The sequence below is a fragment of the Brassica napus genome, chromosome A3, assembly GCF_020379485.1.
Source record: "Brassica napus cultivar Da-Ae chromosome A3, Da-Ae, whole genome shotgun sequence".
NCBI classification, from domain to species: domain Eukaryota; kingdom Viridiplantae; phylum Streptophyta; class Magnoliopsida; order Brassicales; family Brassicaceae; genus Brassica; species Brassica napus.
In genome coordinates, this window is record NC_063436.1 from 392,342 (window position 1) to 418,581 (window position 26,240).

General features: G+C 33.5%; 7 protein-coding genes across 7 annotated transcripts; 3 read left to right on the forward strand and 4 right to left on the reverse strand.

The window, feature by feature from the left end:
- The first annotated feature begins 1,342 nt into the window (after nucleotides 1–1,342).
- On the forward strand, nucleotides 1,343–2,124 carry LOC106443008. The gene is made up of 3 exons (XM_013884629.3): nucleotides 1,343–1,538; nucleotides 1,628–1,786; nucleotides 1,877–2,124. The coding sequence occupies exons 1-3, from the start codon at nucleotides 1,472–1,474 to the stop codon at nucleotides 1,879–1,881; spliced, it is 231 nt and encodes a 76-aa protein (XP_013740083.2). The 5' UTR covers nucleotides 1,343–1,471; the 3' UTR covers nucleotides 1,882–2,124.
- Nucleotides 2,125–4,378: 2,254 nt separating this feature from the next.
- On the reverse strand, nucleotides 4,379–7,237 carry LOC106428817 (L-type lectin-domain containing receptor kinase VIII.2). Its single transcript, XM_013869570.3, has one exon. It carries the CDS (start codon nucleotides 6,738–6,740, stop codon nucleotides 4,593–4,595), a length of 2,148 nt encoding a protein of 715 aa, XP_013725024.2. The 5' UTR covers nucleotides 6,741–7,237; the 3' UTR covers nucleotides 4,379–4,592.
- Nucleotides 7,238–11,222: 3,985 nt separating this feature from the next.
- On the forward strand, nucleotides 11,223–14,364 carry LOC106428807 (zinc finger protein JACKDAW). Its single transcript, XM_013869561.3, has 4 exons — nucleotides 11,223–11,816; nucleotides 12,106–12,505; nucleotides 13,188–13,444; nucleotides 13,524–14,364. Exons 1-4 carry the CDS (start codon nucleotides 11,630–11,632, stop codon nucleotides 14,192–14,194), a joined length of 1,515 nt encoding a protein of 504 aa, XP_013725015.3. The 5' UTR covers nucleotides 11,223–11,629; the 3' UTR covers nucleotides 14,195–14,364.
- Nucleotides 14,365–15,246: 882 nt separating this feature from the next.
- LOC111210063 (fasciclin-like arabinogalactan protein 11) lies at nucleotides 15,247–16,217 on the reverse strand. Its single transcript, XM_022710370.2, has one exon. The coding sequence runs from the start codon at nucleotides 16,154–16,156 to the stop codon at nucleotides 15,425–15,427; it is 732 nt and encodes a 243-aa protein (XP_022566091.2). The 5' UTR covers nucleotides 16,157–16,217; the 3' UTR covers nucleotides 15,247–15,424.
- Nucleotides 16,218–16,979: 762 nt separating this feature from the next.
- Nucleotides 16,980–17,450, reverse strand: LOC111210065. The gene has a single exon (XM_022710371.2). It carries the CDS (start codon nucleotides 17,317–17,319, stop codon nucleotides 17,170–17,172), a length of 150 nt encoding a protein of 49 aa, XP_022566092.1. The 5' UTR covers nucleotides 17,320–17,450; the 3' UTR covers nucleotides 16,980–17,169.
- Nucleotides 17,451–18,078: 628 nt separating this feature from the next.
- Nucleotides 18,079–18,459, reverse strand: LOC111214529. The gene has a single exon (XM_022717464.2). The coding sequence runs from the start codon at nucleotides 18,379–18,381 to the stop codon at nucleotides 18,190–18,192; it is 192 nt and encodes a 63-aa protein (XP_022573185.2). The 5' UTR covers nucleotides 18,382–18,459; the 3' UTR covers nucleotides 18,079–18,189.
- A 6,833-nt stretch (nucleotides 18,460–25,292) lies between these two features.
- On the forward strand, nucleotides 25,293–26,240 carry LOC111210067. The gene has a single exon (XM_022710373.2). The coding sequence runs from the start codon at nucleotides 25,309–25,311 to the stop codon at nucleotides 26,008–26,010; it is 702 nt and encodes a 233-aa protein (XP_022566094.2). The 5' UTR covers nucleotides 25,293–25,308; the 3' UTR covers nucleotides 26,011–26,240.

The window sequence follows — 26,240 nt, forward strand, 5'->3', positions numbered from 1 at the left end:
TCAATCTACAAATATATGTATGTAAGTATTAATGAATGAGGAATGTAATAATATTGCTCCTAATTAATATATTTGGGGTGCACGATCCATCATCGACCGACTTGAAATTAATGGAGAGGTAGAGAGTACATCAATGTACAGTTGTAAGAAGTGGGGATAGATGAAGCTTATAACATTAACATCTTCTCATTAAATTTTCATATTAAACTCAATTACGTATATCGACTTCATACCAGCGATTTCTCCAAAATAATGTATATGCATTTTTATATCACCGCCAAAAATAACAGAAAATACATGTCAACTGTGTATGGCGTCAATAAAAAACAAAAGTATATAGTTACATGTATATATATATTTAACTACGTATAGTTACAAGTACTTTCAATATGCACTGGTCTATCTTTTCCATATGCAATTACAGTTTTAGACAAGCTGTTAGACCAAAAAAAAAAAAGACAAGCTCTTATGATTAGATAGTACTATTGTTCATTATTAAATACGAGTTCCTGCAAAAACAAAAAGGAATGAATAGATTGGAACACGAGTTCAGCTTGGAAGCCATGAGATAATAAGCTAGCTAGTATTGTCTCTTACACATGAACTTGTCTTCTCCTATTTCTTTTTTATTTTATTTTGTAGGTTGTTCTCCCTATTGAAACTATTTTATACTCCAGTTTATGATGTATGGTCGTGAAAAATAATTAATTACGTCGCCTTCTTTTAAACCGTCCACAATGTCTTGCCTGTTTATGCGGGCACGGAAGTCAGGACAGGAGCATACCTGTTGAAGCATTTTAATCAGTTGAGAAAAATCATGCATATAAAATACTAGTCACATACCCTAATTCAATAATAAGAAAGTTATAAACATAATTCAGATGAACATGCAGAAAATATTAACCATGTTAGTAATTGAATAATTGTCCCGTTTTGCATACTGATCTGAAAATTGTTTAGCCAAAAAGATTAAGCTTGCGATAATAAATATTTATAGTAGAACAGAATAAATATCACAAGAAAATATTGGGAAATAAAAAATAGAGAAATTCACTAGAATATTATTTTTTTAAGTTATGTCACAAAAATAGCTTTCAATGAGAAAAATGACCAAAAAAAGTTTTTTATTAAAAAGTAAAAATATATTTATACTTTAAGATTAACTAATCTAAACTTATTTAGAGGTAAGAGGTTGGATTTTGAAAATAGGATTTCAATTTTTTTTTTTTTAAATATTAATTTTTCAAAAAAAAAAACTATTTTCATCATTTTTTTATTGAAGACCATTTTGTGACAAAAACTTAAAAAAAAAAAGTTATATGAGAGAATTGCCCAATTAAATATAAATGAAGACAAGACACGAGTGTTTTATCTGTCCATGCTATTATAAATAAGGCTATCATGTATTCCAAGTATTACCATTCAAAACAAAAACACTCAAAAGTTCATAACTGTTTATAAGTAATTGAAAATGAAGTCGACCGTCGTGATTTTTCTCATGTACCTTCTCTTTGTTGTGCCTTGCTTTGTCGCTATAGGTATGTTTGCTCTTTGTTTTTAGACAAATATTAGTTAGGATCATCATTAACATGTTTCTTGATTCATTGTACTTTAACACATAACTAAGCATCGGAAAATACGGATTCGGAGGTGTACGAGATCGATTACAGGGGGCCAGAGACACATAACTCTAGACCTTCGCCGGAGACTTCACACGGCAAGCCACCGTTCATCCACCATAAAACTTCCGCCGCTGGATCCGCCAGTACTTATGTTGGAGGGCAGAGTAAGACGCTTTCTACCTTTTGTTATTACTCGTAAATATATTTATGCACAAAGGCTGATAAACTCTCTCTCTCTCTCTATCATTTATCAGACTAGATAGAGACTTTTTCCTAAGGAGGAAGGAGAGTCTCAGAAGCTTCAGGTTCAAGAGTAACTATATATATGATGAGTCTGTGATAAGATTAATGATGCGGGTACACAATTATTTATATATTAATGCGTAATTATCATATGATCATCGAGTCATTAATGTCCAGTATTTTCTTTCCTCTTTTTTCATGTACCGTTACATATATTATATTTTTCGGTATGAATCTCTTGGAAAATATTCAAATTAAATCGTGTTAATGCGTCAGTGTCGCCATGACGCCATGCATATGAATATCACTGTCATTCTCATATCTTTGGATCATTGTCTATTCGATCGAGGCTGACCATGGGGAAAATTAGGAATAAATATGAGAAAACGATATATATACACACTTAGGCATTTTTCTTTCTTTATTATTTATGGAATCTCTTGGATGTTGGTTTACAAGTAACTTTTTGAAAATACACACCGACCAAAATAAACATATAGATATAGTATAGGATACATTCTATTTTGTACACACTTCTAGCTAGTATATCTTCTAGAAAACACTTCTCACTGGCGACGATTTTAGTTGTCTTTTATAGAAGATTGTTAGTATGTGATATCAAAATTAGAGTTATATATATGTGGTTACATCGAGTAATATATAAGACACTGGATCCAAGGGATCCACCATTAACCACGACCCCAATCATTTCATTTCAAATTTTGACTGTGTATTATTTATCACAAGATTCATATAACCAAACCGTGTCTCTCATAACACAGCTCTGGAAGTTTCGGAGCATGATTAGTTTGTAATGTATGATTACGACACTTGAATGGATTTATTAAGTCTAAAACACGGCATTTTAATGTCAAATACACATGATATAATCTTATCGACAATTAGACATGCTTGTCTCTCAACTAAAACTCGCACCATTAACCATTGGTGTTTAGATTTTCTTAATTAAAAAAAAGGAAAGATAAGAAGAATAAGAAGAAGAAGGTGTGTTTAATTAGACATCACAAACACATGTTGCTTCTACTGTTCACAGATTCTATTAACACGTGGTTGCTCGCGATTGATTATTTTTTTTAATTTTTTTTTAATTAGAAAAAAAACTTTAAAAAAAATTAAGTGCTTTAAATAGGGTGCTAAAGTTAATGGTGCTCTAAAACACTAGTTTTAGATTATCAGCTACTATATTTATAAACGAGTTTACGAACATCAGATGTGTGTATAGACAAACAAATATTTTTTTCGTGGCCCAATTATCTGCCTTTAAAATTCAGATACTTCACATTTTGGGTCGAGCCCTAAAACCCAATAGTCCAAATTAAGTTTTGGTCAAATCTCATGATGTTAGGCATTTCTAAAATCCAAAAAGTAGTTACATGAATTAGTTGACTTGATTCCCCAACTATGCAACTCATAAATAAATCGCATGCCTGCTTAACTAGTGAAAGGACCAATGCTTCACCACTAAAAAAAAAGGTTAGTTAAAGTTTTGATTTGATTTATTGTTATATCTATTTGTATATTGATTGAATTAAGAAATCAGTAAGATTCCCGTTTAGTGTATGTCATCTTTTATGATTACGACCATCTACCATATTCTAACATATTTTATTTAGTTTTTCTAGACCTTGCCATGCTTCTACTCCAATCTCTTGTTCTTTTTCGTATCATTAGATATTACTTTTGCTCGTGACAAGAAAAAAAAGATATTACTTTTGCAAGCAGCATTTCGAGCTAATTTGTAAGATTTTTTTTAATATAAAATTTTTCCTAAACTAACGGTGAATTTGGATTGGAACTACATGCTATATTTTCTTTTATAAACTTTATTGGTTATCCTGTCGGTTTCGGAAAAAAACTCACTTAATATTATAAAATAAACTAGTCTAAAACAATACCATACTGCCAGATCCGAATTTGAATACAACTATTGCTAGAAAATGAATCAATAATCTATTAAGATTCACCATAAAAGCTATTTGTGCCGAAATCCAAACAAAATAACACTGGCCAAGTAGTATAATTAATTTTTATGGAAATCGAACCTAAAACTAATATGAATGTACATTAAGTCCCAATAAATTATGAATGTACATTAAGTCCCAATAGATTGTCACTAGGCTACTGCAACTTGGTTAACTACGTATAATTAATTGTTTTTTATCAAACCTTTCATTACTTGCTTAAAACTTGTAATTAATTGTTAAATGCCAAAGTTCAGCCACTTCTTAATCACACCACGATTAGCAAGCGAAGTATGCTGTGCCAAAACAATGTTTTGTGTCCACGCACACATTTTTGTGATAACAGTGATCTATATTGATATATTAAGGCCATAACTATAGGTTACAGTTTTTTCTATGCTCCCACTTATAGTTAGACTTGGGACCAAACTGAAACTATATTATTGGACAGTATAAACTTTATCAAATTCAAAGTAAAGAAAGCGACATTCACCAAACTTACCATGAGAGTTAAAACACGACTCAAAGCTATTAACACAACTCCAAGTCTACAGTGCTTTCATATTTGAATTATTTTATATACATCGTTACAAACTGAAGTCTTGAGGATCCAAAACTAAGAATTATTCAATCAACTCGGAAATTTACATTTTACAAATCTACCGTTTTTAAAATTAGTATTGTTTACCGGTAAAATTGTGCTCCGAATTTATAATCATGTATAATTAATAATTTAAATAAAATATTAAACCGATCGATCCTTGCCGACAATGAAGATGTCATGTTCGGACGAGGAACAAGAAGTCGTCGAGACCGGGGCCAAAGCTTCATTACAGTCTGATGCACTGTCTTGTAAGGTAAGCAATAACTCCGACGTACTAAAGCTCAAAGACGGCGACGGTCTCGCCATCGGAACCTCCGGCACATCAGCTTCCCCAACCAGAATCTGGACCACAGTCCTCATACTAGGCCGGGTTACCGGGTCGGGTTGTGAACAAGCAAGGCCCACCATCAATACCCGATTAACCTCCTCCGGGTTAAGCTCTCCGTCGCTCAACCGCTCATCCACCGCCGTCAAAAGCCTCCCTTCTCTATACAACCCCCAAACCCAATCAACCAAACTCGACCCGGTTTTGAAACCGGGTCGCAAACCGGGATTAGCCTCGGCTCGGGTTATGGGCCTTCTACCAGTGGTTACTTCCAAAACAACGGCTCCGTAGCTGAAAACGTCGGTTTTCTCCGTCGCTCGACCGGTAAGCAAATACTCCGGCGCTAAATACCCCATCGTACCGGCGGCAGCCGTCGCGTCCGGCGACTTATCGTGCTCCGTTTGCCTAGCGAGTCCGAAATCGCCTAACTTGGGATTAAAACTCGCGTCGAGCATAACGTTGCTCGTCTTAACATCACGATGAATGATCTGATTCTCGCACTCTTGATGCAAGTAAGCCAGAGCGGAAGCGACTCCGAGGAGGATCTTCCTCCGGTGAGGCCACGGTAACGTCGTCGGAGACTCGTGCAATGCTTTATCTAAAGATCCGTTGGGCATCAGATCGTAGATCAGCAGAATCTCTCCCTTTTCTCTGCAGTAGCCTTGAAGACGGAGAAGATTCCGATGACGGAGAGTTCCGATCAACGATAGCTCCGATAAGAACTCGGTGTTGCCTTGAGAGACGTGGCTGCATCTTTTGACCGCGATGATTTCGCCGGAGCCTGGTAAGATACCTTTGTAGACGGTGCCGAACGCGCCGTTTCCGATCACTCGAGTGGTGCTGAAGCTGTCGGTGGCTAGCTTCAGCTCCTTGTATGTGAACTCCCTCGGCGATTTCATGATCTCCGATGAGAAGGATTCGCTCTTTCGAGTGTATTTGATCTTTTTGGAGTAGAGCCAGATCATCGCTCCGGCGAATAGCGCTAAGAAAAATGCGCCGGCGGTTACTACTCCGGCGACGGCGGCGGGGGATTTTTTGCAGAGTTTGTTACGGCAAGGAGAAGACGGATCGGCGGGTTTAATCCGGGAGGTGGGTGTAGAGAGTGAAGGAGAAGACGGCGGCGAAGACGGTGGCTCACCGGACAACGGCGGCGGAGAAGATTCCGATGAATCGAAAGAGGAAGCGAAGCTCCACCAGTCGATGCTGTGAATCTCCGTGCTTCCCTGCGTTGAACCGGAGAATCCAACGAACATCGAATCGCTGACGTACCGATCTAGATTTAACGGAACCGACAAAACCGGCGATTTCGGTTTAACGTTTGAGTAAGAGACGTAAACCGTTAAGACCCGGCCCGATCCGTCGTAAGTGATCCACGAGTTCACGGAGTTCCCGCTCTTGAGATCGATCTCGACGTTTCCCAGATCCGCTACTGCGGCCGAAACGACGTCGTTTAGATCCAGCCCCACGTGGTTCCCGTTCACGTCTTTGAATTCCACATCCATCAGCGTGTCGAACTCCACCGCGACAAAACCCGACCCGGATCCGGATTCTCCGGTTAGACCGAGAAACCCGCCGGCGGATCCGATGGATTCTCCGTCGGGGGAGATTACGAAAGCCAATCCGCCGCCGATCGAGGAAGGGTTGAGGTTCGTCACCGTGAACGAGAAGTACGTGGAGAAGCTCGCCGGAGATTGAGTCTCCGGGTGCCGGAATCTAATCGGTTTTCCGTAGAGAGCTTTTCCGGCGGTGGAAGTCGGGACGGGGAGCTCGCGGGTGAGCTTTATGGTTCCGTTGTTGAGATGAGCGTCGCCGAGGAGCTTGAGGGTGGAGAGAGACAAGGTGCCGAGATCGAATCTGGTCGCCGGAAAGTCGCCTCTGACGTCGGAGGAGGAGCAGAGGAGAGAAGCGAGAATGTGGATGAGAGTCGAGTAAACGGAGAGGAATCTCGGTGGGAGTTTCAACATTTGTTATATATTTTTCATTTGGATTCGTTCACTAATCTGAGGAAGTGAAGCTTTGGGAGTTGGTTGGATTCACTGATACAATCATACAGAGAAGACGATGACAAATCACCGAATCAGACAGAGGGAGACGGAAGAAGACAGAAGAGAGTGGAAATAAAAGGCACGAGTGAAGAAGACATCTGGATCTGACTGAGCGACACGTGGCCTTATAAACAGTGATGGAGAAGATCCTCACGTGCAGGCGCGTGCTTGCTTTTGTCTGAAAAACTCATCAAAAAGTCTTGTAGTAATGTTGATGTTATGATCGAAGTACTTGTTTTGATTTTTGTTGTTTACAAGTCGGTACAACCAAATTAAACAAAAAGAGTTTAATAACTCAGTAAAGTGAGTATAGATTAGTAAGTGGGAACAGTTTTTGGTACGAGTATATAGTAGAGTCCAAAAACCTTCACTTGTTAGCTTTTATGTAACAAAAGAACATATACGATACAACGTTGTGAAAGTATCATGGCACATGGTTTTTTTTGTCTGACTTCTTTTTTTTGTTGCATGGTGAGTCCGTTTTCTTTAAAGATTCTCAAAGGAAAGTTCATATGGATATTGATAAATCGACATACAAAAGAATATTTCAATTCTTAAATCATTATCTCTAACTAATCCACAAGTTCACAACGCAGCCACTCGTTTTCACACCAGCTCGTGTTGATGTGTCATGTGTGTGTTTTGTCTCAGTGTGTATATCTCTTCTCTATGTCCCCAGATATAGTACCTATTAATTATTTAGCTGGTAGCAAAAAAATGATATCGACTATAGCATCTAATATTATGAAGTATTTATGTCTCTTTGACTTATATTTATTGCGGTCAATAAGAGGTTTTAGATCTCTTTGCAAAAGCGAACAAGTTTTAGATCTCTTGCACAATTCTTTTGAGCTTATAATTTTACTTTTGGTTGGTGTAGGTGTTCTCAAACTGGAATATGCTACGACAAAGCTTGTATCTATCCGTACTTTTTTTTAAAGCATTAGAGCCATTTAAAAGAAAAACTATGAAGATCCTACTCAAGTTATAATGTTGAAAGCTATGTCATATGTTATGGACTTGGGGTGGGAAAAGGAAAACAAATTGTTATGGACTTGGGCTGAAACCCATTTTAGCGCAAAAGCTACAAATGTTTAATCTCGCTGGTAGATTTGGAGGAAGAATAGTGTGAATTGTGTTCCTGGTTTGAATGTATAGAAAATGATTAGTTCTTCGGAACGGAAACAAAAAATATTTTTAGTGATAGAAACTTAATTTAAACGTTAAAATCTGGCATGGTAGTTTCAGTAGTTTCACCGTTGTATATTTGTCATTAACCTTACAAAACAAGAAACAAATGAATGCATGGAAATTGCGCGCGATCAACGTACAAAGAACTATCGATAGGCTTTTTGCGGAATTGCATATATACTAACAAATACGTTTTCGGTCATTCAATAGTTAAAATACAAATCAAAATCATAGTTATTAGGAAGATCATGATGTTAATGGATTATCAACCAGAGCCTATTAATTTGTTTTTTCCATGAAACCCAAATTGAAATTTCTAGCTTTTTTCAAAGTGGGTCGGTTTAGTTAAAGAATCATGTCGGTCCCTTGTGTACTTAGTTGAAACGTTGAATCCACAACTTGTGTTTTTCAAAGTTTCAAACTAAAGTAATTTCAAAATTGAAAGAATTTTGCATGATTTCTTCATTTTCAAGATACCAAGTTCGAACTGCATCATTGAATTTACAGTAGCATATATAATCATGATGTTTTTGTTCTCATATCCGGAAAGTAATATAGTGTCTCAGAATTAGTACAATATATTTGAATTATTTAGATATTGTGACGACAAATATTTCAGATCATTTGCCAACCGTTCATTTGACTGGATTAATATTTAAATGAGTGATCTTAATAACTTACATACTTAGTTTTTAACGAGAAGCCACTTTTGCAGAGATGCTATTTGTCAAGTATTATTGTTTTGAAACATTTAAACTATATATGTATATATCAATACTAATATAATAATGTCGTTACGTCTAAGGTGTGAGTATTGACCGGGTGAGTTTTATAACAAGACCGGCATCCATATTCAAATAGAATGGTTACAACTTACAAAAAGTAATAATTAACAAGATACAAGTGGAGTCATAATATGCAATATATTCCTAACACGCATTTTGTAAAGTTCTGTATAGAATACAAATCCAACGTAACTCTCTCTCTTTTTTACTACCTTATATAAAATCTAAGTAGATATATTCATATATCGAGGTACATACGATTTGTATTATATTCCTAGTTTACGTTCGAACCTCATCAATTAATTTTGGAAAGACAAGATTCCAGATGAATTAGATCAAGAATCAGATATTACAAACCCAAACTATTTACACAGACTGGATTTAATCTGAATTTCAGATTTTACGGCTGAACACCAAAATAATTAACTGTGTATAGACGTATAAACTATGATAACACTAAAATCATATGATATTTAATCGTATACAAACATCGGATACCGAGAAGGGAATATGAAAGCATCCAATGGATCTAAAGAAGGCAAACACAAAAAGCCAAAAGAAAGGTTGGGTTGAATTATTTATGGAGTTTTTATAATGTAATCTCCAAGATGTGTATAATTATTGTACTACTTGTTCATTTTATGTTACATTCCGAGACTAAATATTCAAAATGAAGGTTTATGACGCATCGTGGTAGTTGTAGTATAGTGGAACTCGCAACATATATGTGTGTTTTTTTTAAACCTACATACACCTTTCAAAACCAATTAAATAAAATAAACACAACTTCCAAATCATATATACATTTATTAACAACATTTTAGATGTTCAAATGTCCAGCAAAAAAAAATCGATATTTAAATGAGTAAAAAATATATGTATCAATCCAGATCACATTCTCTTTGTTTCATCACATTCTTATATTCGCGTCAAAATTATAAATTTAATTCATGTAATATTAATAAGATCAAATTTTAAAATTCAAAAACAAATTGTAATGTATACTCCTACGTGATATATCAAATGGTTAAACGAGTCTAAGCAAATCCTATAAACCCATCGCTATATTAGACTTCGTTCCAAATCTTAAGAATGGAAGTGACACTTATCATGCATTGTCACCATGATGCTCATATACTTCTAGATATATGACTGATAAAATGGATAAATACGATATATTGATAATACTAGAAGATAGCAATGTGCATGAAAATCATAGCTCAAAGAGAGGGTCCCACAGACAGAGAGACAGGCGTCACGGACTGTCCTATCGTCTTCATCGGGAAATGCCAAGGATCCCCTCTCTCTCTCTCTCTCTCTCTATCACATTACAAAACAACATGCTATGTTTGGTCCAACTCTGTAATTATGCCTTCATCATTTCTTCCGATCTATATCTCCTTAAAGGCAATTCCCTTTTCTTCTCACTTCCTCGACATCACAACCAAAAGAAGAAAAGGAAGATCAAACTTGTACAGTACAACTTAGAAGTGGAATTTTTGTAGTCCACTCAAGAAATCAAATAGTTTTATTTTGTCCACGCGCATGATCAATATTTTTGAATCTATTTTTCAATATATTTCCGACTCTTTGTACTCTTTTTTGCTAAAATAAATAGCAAAAAGAAACTAGGTATGAACCATGTTCAATTTTTTTTAAAAAAAGATGAACCATGTTCAACTTCTAACAAGAGTACATTGTCATCCCGGCCAACATAGCATAAGTAAACGTTCTAATTTAGGTTATTGGCGACAAAGTGAATAGATCATTTTACCCAAAAAAAGTGAATAAATCATAGATTTAGTGCCACATTTTGACTTTGGCGTACATGCACTTAGTAGTTACATCCAAACCTAAATATATTTTTAGAAGACCTAAATCACTTTGCATTCCCAGTTACAAATGTTTTTTTTGTCAGCAGTTAAAAATGTTTATATAGAGAATAGTTTAAAGGAAATGCAAATTACAAAAAGGCCTTTTTTGAGTTCCTAAAACTTTTTGGAGTCAAAGATAGTGCTCCCTTTTAAAAACGGGAACTTTTTACAGCTACCTATATGCTTTGGTCTTGGGACACATAACATTTTCCTTTGCCAAATACACAGTTTCTTGGGTGCATAGAATCTTCATTTTATAATAAATAGGAGTTGAAACTGTGTGCAGTTAAATTTATATATAGATCCAAAACATAGCAAGTGCATATTAACGTAGATTTTAATATATAGATCCCTTATAACATTTATATTTTCTAAACTTTTAAATTCGCTATAGATGTACACAGTACACATGCACGTGTGTCTATGTAACTGCGAGAAAGGAAGAGACTGGCCTTTTCTCAGAATTACTATTATTAATTGAAAACAATTACTTTCCCTTTTGAAAAAAATTCATAGATTGACTAAACCAAAAAAAAAAAAAAAGTAGATCTCTATAAGAACAACTCCCAGATCTCTCAGCGTTATTTAGCCGAAGAAAACTTTATTCCTGTACTAGTTCCCTTATAAATTTATAAAAAATCCTCTTTCAATAAAATTTATATATATACACACTTCCGCGTCTTGAATTTTTTTCCTCATCTTCTTTGGTCTTTTCTTGTCATTTGGCATAACCAAAGAGTCAAGCACATTCAAACATTCCCAAGCCTTAAAACCAAAAGAAACTTAGATGCTCTTGTTCTTGTTCTCCCTCTACAAATTATCCCCTAATTAACTCCCTCTTTTGTTTGTATACTGTTCTAAATCTCCTGATCACCTTCTTGTTTTCTTGCAAGGTTTTATAAAAAAAACAAAACCAACTTCTTGTTCTTTAGCTCTGGTTTACATCTACACAAAAACTATGCAGATGATTCCAGGAGATCCATTTTCTATTTCATCTTCCATGGGAGGCTTTGTCCATCAAGAACAGCATATTCATCATCTTCAGCAGCACATCCCTGAACTTAACCCTAATTCCAACTCAAACCCTAGTGCAAAACCAAATTCGTCATCAGCCAAGAAGAAGAGAAATCAACCTGGCAACCCAGGTACCACCTTTGTTACTCATATATATATTTCTACATATCTAAACACACATATTCTGTAGAAAGCTCCATATTTTCAAAATCTTGTTTTCACTGAAATTAACATTATTAACCAAATACAATATGCACACAAACACACACGCACACACATATATATACAAACACACACGCACACACATTTTTTGATGATCTATAAGACTATATCTAATATGTATGAATCGTAGAATTCATTAGATAAAATTATATATGCCTTACAAAAATAATGATACATCGTATTTGTACATATGGACAGATCCAGATGCGGATGTCATCGCTCTATCGCCAACAACCCTCATGGCGACAAACAGATTCGTCTGCGAGATCTGCAACAAAGGGTTTCAAAGGGATCAGAACTTACAACTCCATCGCCGTGGCCACAACCTTCCATGGAAGCTGAAGCAACGGTCCAACAAAGAGGTGATAAAGAAGAAAGTATACATATGTCCTATCAAGACTTGTGTTCACCATGATTCCTCTAGGGCCCTTGGAGACCTCACTGGGATCAAGAAGCACTATAGCCGCAAGCACGGGGAAAAGAAGTATAAGTGCGAAAAATGTTCTAAGAAATATGCTGTTCAATCTGATTGGAAGGCGCACGCGAAAACTTGTGGCACTCGTGAGTATAAGTGCGACTGTGGCACGTTGTTCTCCAGGTACTACATTTGATCAATTATGTATGAGATGAGAAACGTTTGGTATTGTTGATATTGAATTTAAGTATTATTACTCGCTAATCAGTCTATTGTGTGAAAAAAAAAACTAATTAATACGTATAGATGGAGTATATATATGATATGTAGCTATACTCTTGGTATGAATGTGTGTGCAATGTCTAGTGATTTGATATTGCTGAGAAGTTTGATTAGAGCGCAGAGCATTAATTCAACAGTTTCTGACTTTTAGGGACACGATTTAATTTTAGTTTTAAGATTTTGATAAAAGCTGACACTTTATGGATATGATATTCGATGAGATTTTTGATGGTATGAGCATCTATTTTGTGTCTTTGCATATGTACATGTCTATTTGGCTTAACTCTTTTCTCCTATTCACACGATATGGCAAGTGATTATACGTACATACACACACACACATATATTATATAAGTATTGCAGTATGTTTTGTGTTTGTTTCTGTCTTCATGTCTTGAGTTAGTGAGTTTGCATAAGAGAAATAAATGCTTCCTCCGGCCAAGAATGTCTTGTTTTGCTAATGATTTCAAATTCAATGCTATGTTGCATAATCAATGCGTTTGTCTTGCTTCTTAAATTAATTATTATTATCACATGTTGTTATTTAAATTTATATACAAACCCTAAACCCTTTCTACTATAGGAAAGATAGTTTCATCACACACAGAGCATTCTGCGACGCATTAACAGAAGAAGGAGCGAGAATGAGCTCACTTAGTAACAATCCGGCGATCTCTACAACAACAAGTCTTAATTTTGCAAATGATTCACATGTTATAAATAATCCAAATCTTCCCCATGGATTTGTCCACCGAGGAGTTCATCATCCAGACATTAATGCAGCTATCTCTCAATTTGGTTTAGGGTTTGGACATGACCTAAGCGAAATGCATACGCAAGGTACATCATATCTCAATCATTTTCCTAATATAGACCATTTTCATTATTATCCCGATTTATATCAATTCCGTGTACGTAGGTTCATCCGAAATGGTACAAATGGCCTCCACCGGGAACCACCACCTCTTCCCCTTGTCTTCATCATCATTCCTCTCTGATTTCTCGGACCACCACTACAACCAACAGTTCGAAATTCCCACGACTTCCACAAACCCTAATCTCACCTTATCATCATCCTCAACATCACAACAAATCTCAGCTTCACTCCCATCACTACATCAACAACACCAAACCCTGAAAGACTCTTCTTTCTCCCCACTCTTCTCCTCCTCCTCCGACAAAAAACAAAACAAGCCTCTTTCTCCAATGTCTGCCACTGCTCTCTTGCAAAAAGCTGCACAAATGGGATCCACTAGAAGCAACTCCACCACCGTTCCGTCCTTATTCGCCGGCCCAACAATGGCTTCATCCTCGTCTGCCGCTTCTCCTCCTCGATCATCTTCTCCAATGACGATCCAACAACAACTCAACAACTTCAACCACAATCTTGCTCCTCCTACCAGTGGTGTAACCACGAGTAGTGTCGATAATAATAATCCATTTCAATCAAATCGGTCAGGTTTAAACCCGGCTCAACAGATGGGTTTAACCCGGGATTTTCTTGGAGTGAGCAACGAGAATCACCCTCACCAAACGGGTCGCCATCCGTTTTTGCCTCAAGAACTCGCAAGGTTTGCTCCATTGGGTTGATTTAATTAGATCCGATTCACTACATATTTGGAACGTAAATCAAGAGAAATATGGAGGACAATATTTTGTGATTATGTTTGGAAGTTTCTTCGAGGAAGCAAGTCTAAAGAATCGTACTCCCTTGTGAGGCGGTCGGAATGTGGGGACAAAAGTTGACAAGATACCATCCTATCAGTACTGTGACAAAAAAAAAAAAAAAAACCATCCTATCAGTTTACATTAAATGCTATATGTACTTTTACTATGTTTGTGATGATCAGTTTACAATAAATGCTATGTACTTTTACTATTTTATGACGATCATCATCATATATCTATACCATGACAAGCATGGATTTGAATCTTGCTGCATTGTTGTTTTGTAAATGTTATTTTCTTTGGTTGTTACAGTTTATGGGACATTCAAGAAAATAGTCCATATATTCAGGCTTTTCAAAACTTTTTAGTACACGGTTGAAATTGCCTTTCAATAGTTCTCGAAATATGAGTCAACGTTCCTTTGGATTCTGCATAGACTAACATCTAATAATAGTTTTTAGCTGATATCAGCTAATGGTTTTAGTAGACCGATAGGTATTGTCAAATCTAATTTTGACTTATCTCTAACTCCACACGAGATATATAAAATAAGAACGTTTTGCGGTTCATTCCTTTTCATGATCACAGCCAATAAAATAAAAATAAAAATTTGCAAATATTTTATGTCCCCCACCATCAATTTACTGACGCTATCATAAGCTACTGCGCCACTAAGGCATAGGTTTGAAATGTAGAGACTCATATTGTGAGATAGAGCATTCCACCAGTAGCCTATCTCTATGCTGGGCATTGTATATATTTATTTATTTTTTTTTTTTCAACTCTGGGCATTGTATATATATAACTACCAAACAACCTCGTGAATCATGGGTTTCGGTACGTTCTTTTGTTAACCAAAATTTCCTTTTACCGGTTTAAGACACTAACATTTAGGGCGATCGAATATGAATGATATTAGGCCCAGTTAAGGTTAATGCCCGTATGTTACTATAGTTACACTTGAAACATGCAAATCAAAATCGAAACACGTGTGCATTTTTTTTTTCATCAAAAAAAGTTTTGAATCAAAACATTAACAAATCTCAAATTACAACAAAACTTAAACTCATCGTTATTCTTAAAATTCAATATGTAGACTCTTGAATAGCTCTCTCTCTCTCTCTCTCTCTCTCTCTCTCTCTCTCTCTCGAGTTATATCCACAGAGAAGAAGCAGCAATGGCTGCCACGGTGGCGATTATCCCGTATCTGATCCTCTCTGCATCAGATGAATCAGTAGAATCTCCTCCACCGTCGCTACCGGAAGCTGAACCAGTCGTAACCGAGCCGCCTTTCTCAGGCGCCGGAGCAGGAGCCGCCGAGCTTGAACCAAACATTGCTAATGGCAGCAAAACTTGATCCACTTGGTACACGGCGAGCTGCTTATCGCTGTAGACGGAGTTAGCCACGGTGGCGCTCACAACTCCGGTGGTGATGTTGACTTGGTTACCGGAGCTTGTGATGTTAAGAGGGAACTTACCGTTTTGTCCATCACCAGCTTGCGTGCGTAAGGGGTTACTAACAGTTTGAAACTGAGGCATGGTTAAGAGTGTAGGAAGAACATGGAACTGAACAAGCTGAACTTTTTGCTGGTCGGATAATGAGTTTAAGGTTCCGGATTTGAGGCTGCTAAAGGCGTTATCGGTCGGGGCAAACACGGTTAGGCCTTGGCTCGAGGAAGAATTTAGCTGAGTGTTGATTTGGTCTGCTGCTTGGGTGCTCTTGAGGAGTCTTATGAACATTGTGTATTGACCGGCTTTTTCTAGGACTGCGGTTATGTTGGTTGGACCTGAAGGGGTTGGAGCTGGAGCCTGACCATTGGTTGTAGCAATAACGAGGAAGAAGATGAAGAGATTAAAGGACATGAATGTTCTTGATATAGCCATTGTTGTTGTTGTTGGTCTATGTGTGCGTGTGTGTGTGGTTGGAGGTTTTAGGGTTTGTTATATAGAGAGATGTAGTAAGGTGAAGAGTAGGATTCTCTAGTTAGTATGAAGATTATTACTTGTTAACTATAACAAATTCTTTCAATTGATCCAATTAAGAGAGATTGGAAATGTTTTTAGACTAAAATTACAAAAGTTGTTTAGACTTAAGAGTGATAGAGAGAGTGGGCGAGAGATTGCTTTGAAGGGAGGTTGGGTAGGTGAGGATTGAAAATTAAGAATGAAACTGAAAAAGGGTTACGTGTGATCCTTCAAAAGCTGTGAAGAAGTGTTATTCAAGAAATGTGAGATTGCTAATCATACTACTCATCATGATTTATGTGACATGTGTGCCTATCATCATGTGATGTAAGAAAGAAAGAAAGAAAACTAAAAATAAATAAAAATATATATGATGCAAAAGAACTTCATTGGATGATAATACTTTGCAACATTATTACAAGGGAGAACTAATAGTATTAGCTTAGATTTTTGTTTTGTTTCTTCTTTGGAAAAAGCAGCACACTAATGAGAGACATAAAAATATTCTCAACCTACTACTATATGTTAGGCGTATGTTATTTGTGTGGTTAGTGGAAAACATTGGTTAAAGTTAACTTAGGTGCCATTACATGATCGGGTCGTTAGTAGTAGTCAATGTAATATTTTCTTTTAAATATTCCAATTCTTTTTCTTTCTTTTTTTTTGGTAAAATGTCTTAATTTTAGAAAGTATTCCATTCATACATCAAAATATTTAACTAAGAATTTTAGATGTATCGAGATCTTAAATCTTAGATTTTGATTATATAAAAATTTCGTATAACGAAAAATGTACTGTTTAATCATCTTGACAATTTTCGATGATCTACAATTTTATTTCATGACTATAATGTCAATGAAAATGAGTTTGAACCGCAAAACAACCAAGAAAAGGCCAAAAAGAAGGAAAAAAACAATGCCAAGATACAAAATCTACAACTCTCGAGCCTTGATCTCGGGTTGAATGAATTTTTCATCATCTTTCTCCTCATATATTGTCCCCAATGAAGGCGAAGCTGAGACCCTCACTGGGAAAACAAGAATCGCCGGTAGGACTTCAAAAGGTCCGATCATCCTCGCCATTAAAAAAAAAGGTATTAAAACTAAGATATATCTCCTCCAATTTGACTTGAGAAGTATGGTAGTTTTTTTTGTGGCTAAAAGAAGTATAGTAGGTGTCGACTTTGTTGAGATGTTCAGTGTCTGAGATTATCGAATACCGCTTATATTTATAGAGTTCAATCGTAATCATCGTGCAAAAATTATTAAAAAGAGTGTTAGTGGAAGAGCAAATAGTGGTTTAGTTTGATGAGACACGTTAAGCAAAACTCACGTGGACGTATGTCAAGTATGACGCGGTCTCTATTTGTCGCACATGATATTCATGTATCACATTCAGATTGACGCGCTTCTGATTATAAAAACAGAAGTGACGCGTATACTGCTTGGTTTACGGACACGTGTGGCTTGTCTAAATAAAAATATAAAATTATATTCTTGTGGTTGACAAATCATCTCACCAAACCAATCTACCGGTTTGTGACTCTAATTTCCGGTTTAAGTTTGGTTTGATATGTCAAAATATTATTGCTGGTTTTTGGTCCGGTTATTATGAAAATTCCTGTATGGTTTGATGGATAGACTTCTTTTTACTTAATTTGTTTGTATGAAAATTGAATATTTAACCGGATTCCTAGTACCGAATCGGTTCGGTTAGAAAATTGAAAATTCATAGAGATTATACTGGAATAAGTCAGCTCGAAATTGAACATATTGTATGCGTTGGTATTAGGAAGTGATCATCGAACTACAAGACGTGTAAGTTCCAGAAAAATCTCACAGTTATCACGAGATATGATTATAAATTAATATACAAAACTCGTCTTATACATTTATAGAGAATTACATCAGCAAAAATCTATCTAAACCCCAAGAAGGAAGATCAAATGATCATTAAACGTCTTCTTTATCATGTTCTTGATCGTCTTCTTCGGTCTCTCTTTCTTCTATAATCGTTTCAAGAATCGGACAAGTAGATGGTTTCTCCGGAAAAATTATCTGCGGAGGAGGCAACTCCATCCACCATGCCACATCCATCTTCACCACCATAGAATCTCTATCGCAGCGGTTTTCAAAGAAACACATATTTGAGCGATAGGTTTGGAAATTGGAACTGTAGAAATATTTCAAAAAGATATTACGTTTTGGGTTGGGGAAGTAGTGTTATTGTTCGAGGACATATATAGAGAAAGAGAGAATGATTGGTTGATTTGAAAGGTGGACAAGTGGACGATCCATAATGAACCAAGTTGGTTGTTGACGTCTTGGTCTTGTTTGCTATAATTACCAAACGATGGAACCATATGAATATTCTGGAACCTCTAATTTTTTTACCTGCATGAGCAACACGCGTGTATCTCTGTATGTTCCTACACGTTTCTATCAAATGTTTAACATATTTTTTTGTGCGTTGCATATCGCTTTTGTTGTACATATGGCTCAGTCAAGACGTATACTTAGACGTTTTTAAGTAGTGTAGACGATTATTTAGGCCCACATAAGAGTATCATGGACTCATTCTTATGGGTTGACGATACAGTTCTTATAACATTATAAGAAACCCATGAGACAAAATGCTTAGATATCTGAGAATTAAATGAAGCCCAGAGTCAAGAGATCCATTGTAATCACTCGATGCAAAGTGGCTAATTCTGGCTAATTGAATGATTCCTCAGATGATGTAAGCGTGGTGATATGAATCATTGTATATTTGTATAATTTATTTTTACTTTTCAAGAGTATATATTCGTCTTAATTTCTATAACCTTTTTATGTTAATCAAATTATTATGCATGTGTAGTACGTCTCAGTATTTGTCATTGCTCTGTAAAATTTTTGTTGGTAAACATAGCTGTGCAAAGATGTAAAACAAAATAAGATGAAAACCCTTTATCAAAAAGATGTAAAACAAAATAAGACAAAACTCTACTCTCAGAAATAGAAATAAACTTTTATCAAAAATAAATAAAGAAATAAGCTACACAATTTTAGTGATATGTAAACCATCTCTTATGTTGGGCTTAGGTCGATCGTTCGAAAACATGACACATGCAAAGTAAATCAAATATTATATATAGAGGCTCTCAAGTCTCAATGTGTCCCTTTCTTTAATTTCCCCAAATATGAAATGCCTAACTTTAATACTTAGATTAACTGGAAATTAGTCAATGACCTGAAAAGATTGGATAAGATAAGAATAATGAAAGATTGCTATCTTCTTGCTATTCTTCTCTCTTATTTTTCTATTCCTGACATGGGAGAATATTTTTCTTGATTACCTATGTAAATAGACATAATATTATAGTATATATTGCAAAACACTATATTTTATAAAATTTGAATAAGTAGGTGATCATGTTGTCACTAGACAATTCGATATCCTATGTCTACATCTTATATATTAAAATAGAAGTCACAACCTTGATTCATGTGTGATTTTGTAAAAAAAGGACCTAATGGACATATTCATAGAAATTCATACTACATTTTAATTCAGACTAATAATAAATAGAATTTTTAAAATATTTTAATCATAATATCTTTTGATATCTTTTCATTTTAAATATAAATATATTTATTTTAAAATCTAAAAAATCTGTTTAAAAATATTTTTACAAGATCTTCATTTTCAAAATTATATTTAAATATTTTCACTAATTTTGAAATTACTTTAAAATATTATTATACATTAATATATTCAGTTATATAAAATGAAAAATAAAAAATCTATAATATTTTATTTATTATATAATCATAATCAATCATATTAAAATAAAATTATTATATTGAGCTAAATATAATAAAATTGTATTAAATTTATATATTTATATATTTTACTTTCGTAATTATAAAATATTTATGTTCAAAAATAAAATCTAATATGTTGGTAAGATGGGTTAACATTATCAAACTATATAATACTTGTATAAAAATTAACATGTACTTCTTTAAATTTAATAATATAAAATCTTTGTAACTACATTAATCATAATATATTTTCATTTTAAATATAATATATATTATATATTATATTTTAAAAATTCTAATAAATCTGTGTAAAAATATTTAAACAATAACTTAATGTATTTTAAGTTATCGTTTAGAAATGAAAATAAATAAATTATATCCTATTTTATCTACTTTTATAGTCATGATCATGTTAAAATATAATTATTATACTAAAATAAATATGATAAAATTATATTCAATTGATAAATTTATAAATTTTATTTTCATAAATATAAACTATTTATTTAAAATATAATATGCTGATAGAACGGCTTAAAATTAACAAACTATATAATACATGTCTAAAAATTAACATATCTTACACTTTTATATATACAATAATAAATTATCTAAAATGAATAAGCATAAAAATACTGGTAAAAAGAAATCCAGTTTTGAAATACGGGTCAGAATTTAGCATAAATTAAATACAAAATATTTTTAAATATATTTTCTCATGAATATATTAATTTGCTTAATAACTGAATGCAAATACAATAAGATAAATATATAATAAGAAGTGGTAAATACATAAGGTTTAAAAAATTAATTAATTATAACATGTAAATTATAAAATTATTGTATTTGAAATAGTTATATAAATATTTAAGTATATGATTAACATTAAAAATATATACCACTTATGTTCTAAAACAATAATTTATGTATAGAAAAGTGAAAACAAACACCCGTGCGGTTGCACGGGTCAAAATCTAGTATAAGATTAATTCATTTATACAGATGGTATCAAATGATCGAACCTGCCACCTGAAAAAAGTGAACTTATCACATCGCGGGCATAAATATTGGACAAAATATTCTCACATTATTTATTTTGTCATCAGTCGATCGTAAGAGGATTAGATGTCACTGGCTAAATTCTGCCATATTTTTATTTACAACCATGCCAAGGTTTTTTCTGATATTATCAATTAATTGTTTTGGAAGTCAATTTTTTTTAATATAGCATATATTGATATGTACAATTAGCAGATCATTTGACAAATCTATGACATTTTCCAACAATTATTTGTTCGGCGATAAAGCAACAAAAGAAATCCTAAAAGTAGAAAATGTGTAATAAACAAATAAGATTACGATAACACGCGGCTGAACCGAGGTCGATTTGATATTTTCTTTCTATATCACGCATGAAACTATACATAAATTAGATATAAACAGCAAAATATAATTCAATAAGAAGCTCGATTATTGAGTTAGCTAGCATTATTTTCATTTGTCTTTTTGTTGGTACATGGGTTTTGCTATATATCTAAAGCTCCAATTATGGAGAGGTCTTATGGACCAATAATTAATTGGCCACACTATACTCTATTATTTAAATTGCAATTGGTTCAACAGATACGCTCCTTTATTTGGCAGTTTTTTATACTACATGATAACAAAGACAAAACTGAACCAAAAAATGATTGTTCATTACATGAAGTATTAGCCATCACGTGGCTAACCATGCAAACTAAACTAATGTATACTTAGCTACACGAAGTATATGTTATACATGACAACATCCCTCAACTTGATGATGTTATGTAATTAACATCACGAGTTTAGTTTCATTCATCCAAAACTGATGTTTATGTCATAGACCGTTCAAAATAACTCGTTTCATCAATTAAAACATGACCGATCTGGCCGTAATTTAACTAAAATTAGATTTCAAACAAAATTTTAAAAGCTTAAGAATATTTGTAACAAAATCTTATTTACAAAATCAATATGTTTTAACCTCTTTTTTTTTATAAGTAATGTTTTATATTTTAGTGTATTTGAAAACATATAATTAAATTATTTTTATTTATATTAAATATTAAAGTTATATAAGATATTATGCAATTTTATTTTTTAATAATTTTAATCTGCTTTCTTATGAATTTTTAATAAAATTTCTGTACTTCATTTGATTAATTGTGTGATATATGCTTATTTGATAAAGTTTTAATTATAAAATTTATTTGATGTAAATTTATTAACTTTCACATTTTATTTGTTCAAAACTTATTTGATGTCAACTTAAACCAAACATAATCTCTCATATATAATTATTAATTATATACTTTTAAGAATAAAAATAATCTAAGAATAAGAATCTAATATGAAAGTTTTACTAAGTTTAAATGAATGCAATTTTTGTGTAGAAAATGTATAAATAATATAATTCATTAATTTATATTAAACAAATAAAATGTTAGAATCAGTAAATTGATATCAAATAATTTTTATAATAAAAAATTGATCAAATAAGTATATATCACACAATTAATCAAATGAATTACAGAAATTCTATTAAAAGTTAATAACAAAACATATTAAATATTTAATAAAATAAAATTAAATAATATCTTATGTAACTTTCATATTTAATATAAATAAAATAAGAAAATAATATAGTTTTCAAATACACTAAAATAAAAATGTTAAAACACTACTTACCAAATTTTATAAAACATATTTTGATTTGTAAACTAGATTTTATTAAAAAATTCTTACGCTTTTAAAACGCGGATCAAAATCTAGTTTTATTTAAATTACTGTCAGGTACATCATATTTAATTGATAAAACGAGAGATTTAAACGGTCTCTGGCATTTATATCACTTTTTGGATGAATGAAATTAAACTCGTGATGTTAACTACATAACATCATTTAGTTGATAGATGTTGTCATGCATAATATATACTTCGTGTAGCTAAGTATTCATTAGTTTAGTTTGCATGGTTAGCTATGTGATGGCCAATACTTCATATAGTCATCAATCATTTTTCCTTTAATTAACAGAATATATCAAACATATGCTTTCCTAATTATAAACATTATGATATATGATGCAAACAGATAAAACAAACCAAGATAATCAAATTGCATTTTCACCATTCGTTGAAAACCAGGGAGCTGTGAATAATATCCAACTATTTCACACATATATTACTCTACTACCATACATGTATCTTGTATAATGACAATATGTATATATATATATATGTATTTCAACAACAGAAGATAGAAATCCATTCATTCATAGATGACCCTAATATTTATTCGCGACCCCACGTGTTTTGTTATGATCAGAATTTTTTTTTTTTTTGCCGTTGCTATAATCAGATAATCGTTCGGCATATTTACCAATTACAAATACTTTATTTCTATGATATATTATACTATTATCTAGTATTCTAGTTTGTTGGATGTTGCATTATCATTTTGTTCGTATTATGAAAAATTATAAGTAGTAGCACATAACATGATAAGTATACAATGTACGTAACTCGTAAATATCTGGCATTTTTTTTGTCTATTCTCGTAGTTTCAGATCAAGTGAATGAAAATTAAGGGACGTCGGTGACGTGTCAAGATATCGACGTCTGAAACATCCGTAATTTCACAATTGAGATGAGGTCCAGTGGGCCCGTTTTTATTGACAAGCGACATCTCACCTATTATTGGTCCACGTGTACTTTAATTATCCTCCACACAAATAACATTGAAATTATAGATGTAATATTTCTGCTATACTATTAAGAAGGACAATATTTTTTAAGTATTTATTTATTTATTTTTGAAATAATTGATTGTTTTAACTTTACAAAGACAATGGTTGACAAGCTACAAATATTGAAAACGAAAATGAGTCATATAGTGGAAACAAGTGAATCCCCAATTGCTAATGATACTATTATTTATTTTAATAGTAAGTGAACACGTCATGTCCCTATTAGTCCACGTGAAGTAATCCGACGTGTCTGTTTTACTGATTAAGAGGTGAAAATAATCAGACGTGTCATTCATCTTTGGACAATCCAATAATTGTGCACATAGTCTGGACTACGTTCCCCTGCGGACAATCCCACTATAATCTTTTACAACAAAACGTAGGTAACTATATCTTGTTTGTGAAAGAGAAATGCTAAGGCATCAGAAATGTGAATTAAGAAACCCCATTGCTTCAATATCTTAAGGGATTGATGTTCTAAGCAAAAAAAGAACAAATAGTAATAGAATTTAGCTATTCAATTTATCTTTATCTGAAAAAGAATTGAGTGGTTTATTAAGTAACAAGTGTTTTGTGGTTTCTAAAGAGTATTTCAAGATTTTTTAAAAACTCTTGTTGTTTTCTCCTATTTTTTTAAACTCTTTTTTTGCTTTTTGTTACTTATTTAGATACTCCCAATTCCCAAAACATAAGAGAAGTTATGAAAAAAAAAACCCTTGAAAACATTTTGTTAAAATGAAATTCTAATAGGTACAACCTCTTTTTAAGAGGTATATATTGTCTTATTAAAAACAAATGTATATATTTTAATACAAACCAAATATTAAAAAGAGGTCTGGAATAATTTCTAAAAAATATTAATAGCACTTAATTTGTAAATCATTTTTTTCAAAATTGTTATTCTGTGAGATTAACAAATTTCAAACATCTAGCACCATTAAAATCTCAAAATCAACTTTTATGATATGTCTGTAATAAATAGAAATAACTTTGAAGGTAAATTTTAAATGAAGTAATAGTGAAATTAAAGGTAAACGTATAATTTTATTCATGATTTATATCACATTTCCTTAAGATTATTTTCTATCTATTTCATAATAAATGTCACTTTAAATCTTTTATTTTGTTTCACAATAAGTATCACTCTACGTTTCCAACGTAATTTTGTACATTAAATCTAATTTTATATCCTTTTAACTAACCAATAGTTTTTTTGTTTAATTCATTTTTATTTAATTGATCACACATTAAATAGGGAGGGATATCCTAGTCAATTATTCAAATTTCTTAATTTTAGTAAAAAAATTCAAAGTAACACTTATTTTTGAAAAAGTGAGAGTATTGTTTTAAAAAAAGAAACAATGGACGAGATTGTGAAAATGTAAGGAGCTCACGATAAGAACGTGAGACTGACCACACTGAACGAACACTCTTGTTTTATCTCCTACTTTGTCCGTTTGTCGTTTACTTGTAATAAGTCGTAACTCACATAACCAATGAGCTTATCTCTTCACCACATCGCCTCTATAAAAATGATCTCATCTCCTTCAATTAAAAAACCCCACTCGAGAGTCTTCAACGACAAGCAGATCAAAACCCACAAACCCAATTTCAAAGAAAAAATCTCACCTTTTCTTCCCTCTGCTCTGTTTTCATCATCAATGGCGTCAAGGAAGCATTTTTTTGGCAAGCCTAACTACATCTATCCCCAACCAGAACCAGACATGTCCGAAAACGACGAGAATGTCTTTGAGTTCGACGAATCTGATATTCATAACTTAGGCGATCACCGGTTACCGAGTTCATTTGAGGCCAAGAGATCGATATCGATCTCGCGATTGCGGAGAAAACCGGCGAAAGTCGGAGATTCCTCTGTTTCCGTTAACCGGAAAGCGCCAAAGACCGGTTCGCTTCCGGTTAACATTCCGGATTGGTCGAAGATTCTGAAGAGTGAGTATAAGAGCCATGTGGTACCAGACGACGACACCGACGAAGATGACGAGGACGAGGAAGACACCAACGACGGCGACACGGCGGCGGCGACGGGAGGAAGGCGGATCATTCCGCCGCACGAGTATTTAGCGCGGCGGAGAGGGTCGTCGTTCACGATGCACGAAGGGATCGGTGGAACGGCAAAGGGAAGAGACCTAAGGATATTGAGGAACGTGATTTGGGAGAAGATTGGATTTCTGGATTAGTAATAATTATTAGTATACAATTAATTATCAATCCAATAGGTAATATAGATATGTTAATCAGTTAACTCAGTTAGGATCGGTTATAGTTTCGGTCCGAATGAGATTTTTTCGATTATCTTTGTTTTTGTTTATTTCATCTTCTTGTTTTTCTTTTTATATTTTATGGAGTTTTGATCATCCTATCCTTTTCGTTTTGGGTAATGATAAATGAAAAATTTATATTTTTCGTC